General features: G+C 33.6%; 1 protein-coding gene across 1 annotated transcript; it reads left to right on the forward strand.

Moving 5' to 3' along the window:
• The first annotated feature begins 3950 nt into the window (after positions 1-3950).
• LOC147628455 (uncharacterized) lies at positions 3951-7869 on the forward strand. Its single transcript, XM_086813604.1, has 6 exons — positions 3951-4099; positions 4177-4236; positions 4341-4391; positions 4483-4653; positions 7187-7228; positions 7723-7869. The coding sequence occupies exons 2-6, from the start codon at positions 4177-4179 to the stop codon at positions 7777-7779; spliced, it is 381 nt and encodes a 126-aa protein (XP_086669730.1). The 5' UTR covers positions 3951-4099; the 3' UTR covers positions 7780-7869.
• The last annotated feature ends 660 nt before the right edge of the window (positions 7870-8529 follow it).

Here is an 8529-nt window from a genome sequence, read left to right on the forward strand (position 1 = left end):
TCTTATCTCATCTTGTCACATCTTATACACCTCTTATCACATCTCATTCACCTCTTATCACATCTTAACTCATTTTATCACATCCTAACTCATCTCATATGCATCTTATCTCATCTTATCACATCTCATACACCTCTTATCACATCTTAACTCATCTTATCACATCCTAACTCATCTCATATGCATCTTATCTCATCTTATCACATCTCATACACCTCTTATCACATCTTAACTCATCTTATCACATCCTAACTCATCTCATATGCATCTTATCTCATCTTATCACATCTCATACACCTCTTATCATATCTCATACACCTCTTATCACATCCTAACTCCTCTTATCACATCCTAACTCATCCTTTATGCATACCTCTATGCAAGAATTTCAATTGTTCAATTGTGATAAAAGTAACACTTTTACAATAAAATAATCATTTTTTCTGTAATATTTTTATAATAAAATAATAATTTATTTATTTATTTTATTTCTATGTACGAAATTCAATATGATGAAAATAACATTTTTATAATAAAATAATCATTTTTTTTCTTTATAGTTTTATAATAAAATAATAAAATATTCATCTTTTATGCATACCTCTATACATGAATTTCAATTATGCTAAAAGTAACACTTTTATAATAAAATATTCATCTTTTTTTGCATACCTCTATGCATAAAATTTAATTATGCTAAAAGTAATGCTTTTATAATAAAATATTTATCTTTTATGCATACCTCTATGCATGAAATTCAATTATGTTAGAAGTAACACTTTTATAATAAAATATTTATCTTTTATGCATACCTCTATGCATGAAATTCAATTATACTAAAAGTAACACTTTTGATATAAAATTTTATCCATTATGCATACTTCTATGCATGAAAATAAAAATAATAAAAGTAACACTTTTGATATAAAAATTTATCCATTATGCATACTTCTATGCATAAAATAAAAATGATAAAAGTAATACTTTTGATATAAAAATTTATCCATTATGCATACTTCTATGCATAAAATAAAAATGATAAAAGTAATACTTTTGATATAAAAATTTATCTTCTATGCATAATATAAAAATTCAATTTTTCCATAATTATAATTAATTTCTTTTAATTAATCTAGGATGATAATTCTTAGAATATGGTAGGAAGTCCTCTTTTCATGCTTTGAATGAAATTATTTTATGTGTAAATTTTTATAAAATTTTACCATAGCTCCGCTACTATGACTGATAAATCTCAATTATTTTAAAAGATGACGCTTATCTTTAAGAGAATGATTAGAATGATCCCTAATTGGATCATTAACCCTTAATGGATTGAATCAAAAATAATCATGGAATACATAAACTAAAAGTATAGATAAAAAAACCATTAATTTGTTCTCAAGCATAGATTAATCTTGGATTAAAGAAAAGCTTTATGAAAAGCTTCATTTGGATTGAGAATGGGTCATGATTATGACCATTTCTTAAGTGAGAGAGAGAAAAAACCATTAGAATTAAACATAAATGAAAATTTATGTAATTCTTTACTATCATTAATCAATTAACTTTAATAGCATTCAAAAACCATACCAATTAAGCTTCTCAAGCCTTAGAGGGGTTGAGAAGAGAGAAACATTGAGAAATTATAGAAAAGATCAAAATTCACCATACTTACCTTACAAATTGCTTGATTCTTTGTTCACGGTAGAGGCTCCCAACCAATCAATTGGTTTAGTATGTTGATAGAGCCACCAATGGGGATTGAAGAAGGAGGGAAGTGTCAAAAACTAATGAATTATTAATGAATTCACAGTTCTTGGCTTAGGTGGAGTAGAGTAACAATGCACTAAACACTATATTTTTTTTAACAATAGGAGGCTTCTATTTATAGGAAAAATTGAGCTCCTAACCAAACAAACTGATTCTAGAATTTTCCAAATCAGTTTGGTCACTTTTTGACCATTTTTAGGTCAGTTAAGCTAACTTTTTGGAACTAGACTTGAATGAGGAGAGAGGAGAGATGAAATATCTCAATTTTTATGAGTTTAAAACTCATTCAAGCATGTGATTTAGGCACCTCATTGAAGGCCCTCCTTTTCCTTACTGATGTGTCAAAAATGAAATCCTTACACTCAAAATATCTCATATTTTTATATTACTCATAGTTTTTTACTATTAAACCTTGTACATTTTCAACTCTTCATCTTATGTGAGCATTGAAGGGACTCCTCTTCCTTACATATGTGTCAAAATGAAATCATTATACCCAAAATATCTCATATTTTTAATATTGCTCATAGTTTTTTACTAATAAACCTTGTACATTTTCAACTCTTCACCTTATGTGAGCATTTACTCATTTTTGGGTATCTTCTTTTATAAAATTAGATTTATCTCCTCTCTACACATAGATTGATCCTATTGGTCCCTAGGAACCTTAATTGGACCATAATCCAAAGATTTCTGAAAATCTAGACCCTTAGACTAAGGTTCTTTATACATATTTCCAATTAATTCCAATTGCACATTAGAAAGTTCTTTTTTGAATTTCTGTTTCAGGGGAACTTATTTTAATAAGGTGAGATAATTTTCTGTCCAAAAATATTAAAAATCTGAATATTCTCTCTCTAGAATATTTTCTCTCTCTATACCAAAACAGGCAGAAACAAGATCTCTTATATTTCAGAAAAGGGAATTGATTACAAGGGAATATGCTGGACATCAAAAAGGGGTTGGGGGAGGAATCTTACACTCTGTTTGCTCATATCCTCAAGTTTTTAAGAAATCGAGGTGTCTTCAAGGGACTTAGCCACCTATCAAAAGGATCCCCTTGTCCCAGCTAGGGTGGGGGACCTTACATGTGGTATAATAGTGCGATTTAGGTTTAGGAAATTGTATATTATTGTATTCTTTGATTGCTAGGCTTTCATGTTAGACTAATCTAGCTATGGTTGGATGTAGGATGGGATGGATCCCTATTTTCGATCCTTGGTGTTCTAGTATATGTTCATGGCCGATTGTTGCTCCCCAAACTTTGAGTTCCGTGATGCCATGATGCACATCATAGACAAGCTAACTCTTCCTCCCCACACTCACATCAAAAGGGGATGGAACAGAGATGAGCATTGGCATTGACAATCATTGTATTTAATCATCTGAGCCGAACATATCGACAACCTTTCCATTGACTTGAGGTGAATCCGCTATATCGAAATGTTGTGGATGGTTTGCTCATATTGGTTTATTGGCATTCCTCATGATACCTATGTGACCATCGATGGAACTCATGTGCTATAGAATCAATGGGTTTATGTGATCGTGTGATTGAGGTTTTACCCCCTAACATGGTAGTTATTGCCCATAGTGCCAGACATGGCTTACCTCCCCTACCAGAGACTTATCATGTTTTAGAAACCTTGATAGAACCCCCTTACACATAACAAAACCTTGAAATATATTTTCATTAATATAAAAACTATTACATCAGGACATGAAGAAAGTACAATAACCCTAAACTTAGCGTCTCTTAGTACTAGGCTCAGTAGAGTCAGTATAGCAGCTTTAAGTGACATAATCACAACAAAGTTCCCATCGAGCTCGAGCTAGATAGCATGAAAATCGTTCTTCCTAGTAGCAAGGCCTAGGGCCACAAGGGAATTAATCTTCTCTCCACGTTGAGCTTTGAGAAAATATATTAGCTTTGAGCTAAATTAATCGTTGGTTTCATTGAAGCATGTACATCATTCGCCAACTTAACTCTGCATGATGCACTTAAGTCCATGCTAGGTGTTGAACGCTACATAGATGACAAATTTATTTATGTTTTCAAATTTAAGAGGTGCAACATACAATAATGCCCGTTTCTGTTTTGCACACATAAAAACCTACCACACACACGACACTATTTATTTATTAGGGATGATGGACAAGTGATTTAATTTGCTAGAAACGGGTGGTGTTTTCCTCGTGCAGGGAGGGCACTTCACACATTTTTCACAGTGCACACATAAGTAGCCGGCCACGAGTATCGCGGCTGCTGCGCTGCCACGAGCTGCTATTAAAGCCACGAGTGTATCAACAGCACGAGACGCAATACAAGGTGCAGGATCTAATTAACTGCTTGATTATTATCGTTAATGGCCGTTTGGCTAGCTGCTAATTACCCCCCTCACGCAGATGAGCGCTGGTGACGGCAACGGCGAGCCTCCTGCGAATAGAGCGGCCATGCAAATCGAGGTGAGATAAACTCTTGTAATTAGTGCGCTAATTACAAAGTAGCAAGGTGCAGGAGCTGATTATTATCGTTGAAACTTGATGGGCTGATTACCCAACACATGCAGATGCGCGCTGACGACGAGCTGCCTGCGAATAGAGCGGCCATGCAAATCGAGGTGAGATAAACTCTTGTAATTAGTGCGCTAATTCTTGGATTATAGCATTCAGACGTTGGTTCACACGTTGGTTCTACATGCCTCTTAACAGATCGAGGTGACCGAGGTTGCAGAAGGCTGCCTCTTCATTTACATCAAGTGCGAGAAGCGGCCTGGTTTGGTTGTGGACCTCATATCAACCTTAGAGTACACAGGCTTGACCCTCTTGCAGACCAACATCTCCGCAGAAGAATCCATCACCATAGATGTCTTTGGCACACAGGCAAGTTCGTGCTTCCTCCTCATAATATGCATTTTTCAAGGAACTCATGATCAGTGGCCACTGCCCTACTCAGAACTAATTAGCATCATTCCCATAACTACTTCAAACCTTCTTAAAACACTTAAGGATCAACTTCTTATCCTTAATATACAAGAGGTTGTGCACAATCTCAAAGTTGTGTACTTTTCATTTCACTAGCATGCCTCTTCATTGTGTAGTCAATGGCATAGCTGTTTTTATAGCTTTTTTATAAAAATACAAGTGCATAAAATTTCCACTTGCTGTGCATAATGGTATATAGTGGGACTAAATTTTTTTAAATTAAAACCAGTCTCATCTCTCACAAAACACAATCTAGGGCTACACATTGTGTGGCGATCAATTGGACTACCCACCACCTAGTTCACTTATCATGGTTGTCCAAACACTGGCACAACTCAGTTACCCTTGGCTGTTTATGTCAAAATAAAAAACCTTATCTATTCCATAAACTTTTATTGGAGGTTTTAACCTTCTCTTATTAGAAGGTTCTATGGATTCCTTTGCAATCTTAGTGCCAATGTTTTTTAAAGGACCCGGATACTTATAGCCAGGTTGCAACTCTCCCCCTCCTTTTCACACCCCTTTCCTCATACCTCTCTTCTCTTCTCTGAGTCTCAATTTCCATTATATGTATAAATTATGTATGCATTCTCTTTGAAAAGCCATGTTCTTGGTGACTATCCATCTCTGAGCCCCCCCTATCGACCACATTTTAGGCATCACCATAAGTAATAAGATTGGCAATGTTAGCCAAAATTTTAAGAATATTTTCTTCAAATGTTTTTTGATGTCCTTAAAAAACTAGATACTCAAAACTTATAATACCTATAGCACTTGTATTGAACAGGCTGAACCCATTGGAGGCTCTACTTGCTATAGGCCATAGAAAGTATCATGCCATATGAACTTAATCAGTGATCACAATCAAATGATATATATCTATGTGTGTGTGTGTGTGTGCATGCGTGTGTTGTGTGTGTACACTATGTGTGTGTGTGTGTGTGTGTGTGTACACACACACACACACGTCATGAGACAATGCCAATAATTTTGAACATGAACGTAGCTTCACAAACATTGTGAATTTCTTATTTTAAATAGACAAGAAAAGGGATCAGCATTTTTCACAAGTTGTAAAACACAAGGCTCTTTGAGGCTCACAATATTTACCACAAGTAAGGCACATTTTCATGATGAATTTACTATTTTACAATGAGTTCTAGTGATGTAAATGTATTTACTATTTCATAGCGAGTTCTAATTATGAAAATGTATTATGTCAATGTGAGGTAGAGGTTTTTTAAGTGTGCCCTTACTAGCCTACATAACCTATGTGATAAGGGAGAGACTATCCACCCATCAACTATAGTGGCTAGGAAAAGTGCATTTAATATTAAAAAATGATCTACAAATAAAATAAACACAGCATCTTTTAAGCTAGTAAACTAAGGACATTTAAGATTAGTGAGCCTTCTGATAAAAGAGAAATAATGTATTTATTGCTTATGGTTGTCAGGGTGAATAACTTTTCCACACTCAATAGTAGTTTAGAAGCAACTCATTACTATGTGAGTTTTATTTGAAAAATGCATGTCACTCATCAAAAAGAAAAATATTTTTTGATAATTTTATGTTAATACTTTTATGAAATAATAGAGTGCAGCAAAGATTAATGTAAGGTCAAAATTAATCACGTTATTTAAGAACTAATAAAGAGGATAAAAATTAGGACAATCTTAGCTTCCCATAGTGTAGGGGTGCATCGTAGCAACAACCCTATTGGCATGTTCATTTGTGATGATAAGAACATCATATCCTGAGTCCTCTTTGTGATATTTACCATTCATGGTGGTGTTTTCTATATAGTTATATATATATATATCTTTTAGAAACCATTGGAAGATGGTGTCATCCCCCATATTCTAGGTATTGTCATTGTTTTTTGTGGCGAGGCATTGTAGAATATGAATGAAATTAAAAGGTTTCCACTACAAGAGAAGCATGAAAGATTTTGGGTTATTTCACAAGTTTGAATATTAAACATGATATTTTGACACGTAATCTAGCTTAGCAATGATAATGAAAAAAATACATGTTTAAAATACTTTATGTGCTGAATATGAGGCAATATATATCTCACAAGGAAATATTATGTGGCTTTACTAATTAATAGAATTGACAATGAAAGTAATGTCTTTTATAAATATTTTTTTAGTCATAAGTAATGGGTGAAGAAATTGCAAAGTAACTAATGAAAGACTATTTTTACAAAGGTGATCTAGAGCGTTGGCACTTCTAGTTTGTGATACTACTCATTTCCATATTATATTCTCATGTCTAATTTGTGCTAGGATTTGAGTAGGTGGAAAATCTTAAGTAGATATGAGGTTTATTTAATGGATGAATAGCATCCACATTACTAGTAATTGATTATTTTTAAATACTCCAAAGTAAATTATACTGACGTGGCCTTATTATGTTTTCTTTGTAGGCCGAGAACATGCCATACGTTGATGCTAGTACTTTGAAAGAGGTGCTCAATGACATCATTTTGAACCATAGTAATTAAGATTATACAAATCATGTATTTTATTTTTGGAATTATAGGGGGGATTGTTCTTGATCTCACTACATGGCGATCGGGGAAGAGAGGGGGGATTGTCGTTAAATCACTACATGGGGATAGTGGAAATAGGGAGGGACTATTACATGGGGATAGAGGAAGATAGGCCGATTTTTGTTGATACACTACATGGAAATTATGTACATTATCTGCACCAAAGTGTACTTTTAAATCAGCCAACCTTTAAATTTTAGCATTAAAGATGATGCCAAAAATGAATTGTCTATGTTTTACTAAAAAAGAAAATTGAGAATGACCTCTTGTAACAACATTTAAATTTAAGTACTATTTTCAATATCTAACCATAATTAGTGGTGGAGATTTATAATGTTACTAATGAAGCTCTCTTTTTGCAAAGGACTTGATTAGTATAATGTCACTAATGAAGGACTATTTTTGCATAGGTAATCGAGTTCATAGCAGTGCGGATCCTATATTATGTTGGGTTCTCTATGCTCTAACTTAGTCGAGCTAGTCTATACTTTGAAAAAGTGTCACTAAATCTCATCACTATATGTACCCATCTCGTTCTAGTGTATATGGAGTGGAAAGGTTTTATAATGTTACTAATGAAGCTCTCTTTTTGCAAAGGACTTGATTAGTATAATGTCACTAATGAAGGACTATTTTTGCATAGGTAATCGAGTTCATAGCAGTGCGGATCCTATATTATGTTGGGTTCTCTATGCTCTAACTTAGTCGAGCTAGTCTATACTTTGAAAAAGTGTCACTAAAACTCATCACTATACGTGCCCATCTTGTTCTAGTGTATATGGAGTGGAAAGGTTTTGATGCATGCATTCTTGCTTACAAAAGTTAGCAAAAATGTTGTTTTTATACACACATTGCATATATCATTGCACAAAATGTTTAATTTACTCCATACTCTTTGAATTTAACAAACATTTTAGATGTATGCCTCAAGAAATAGACCCACACCTTGAGGGAATACCTAAGGATTTCTCTAAGCAATATGTAAGATAGCACATGGGTTTAGCAGAACGAGTAATATGTTTTTATGGAGTTACCAAAATATACATGTATATTTTTTTAAAAAAAATTAAATGGGTATTTCAATACAAAACGGATACTTTGATCATCTCAAAGTTTACAAAAGATGTGCGTAAAGGTTATAATTATCCATAGGGAGAAGGTATTTAAATTACCCCTTGAACACACATGCTGTATGGGGTTTTACATGGTGCGTATAC

The sequence above is a fragment of the Cibotium barometz genome, chromosome 19, assembly GCF_041138505.1.
Source record: "Cibotium barometz isolate CiBa-2024 chromosome 19, ASM4113850v1, whole genome shotgun sequence".
Classification (NCBI taxonomy): Eukaryota; Viridiplantae; Streptophyta; class Polypodiopsida; order Cyatheales; family Cibotiaceae; genus Cibotium; species Cibotium barometz.

Coding starts and splice junctions, on each gene's coding strand:
- LOC147628455 (XM_086813604.1), top strand. CDS start 4,177: ATGAGCGCTGGTGACGGCAACGGCGAGCCTCCTGCGAATAGAGCGGCC. Junction 4,654..7,186: donor TAGATGTCTTTGGCACACAG/GCAAGTTCGTGC, acceptor TTTTCTTTGTAG/GCCGAGAACATGCCATACGT. Junction 7,229..7,722: donor ATGCTAGTACTTTGAAAGAG/GTGCTCAATGAC, acceptor ATTTTTGCATAG/GTAATCGAGTTCATAGCAGT.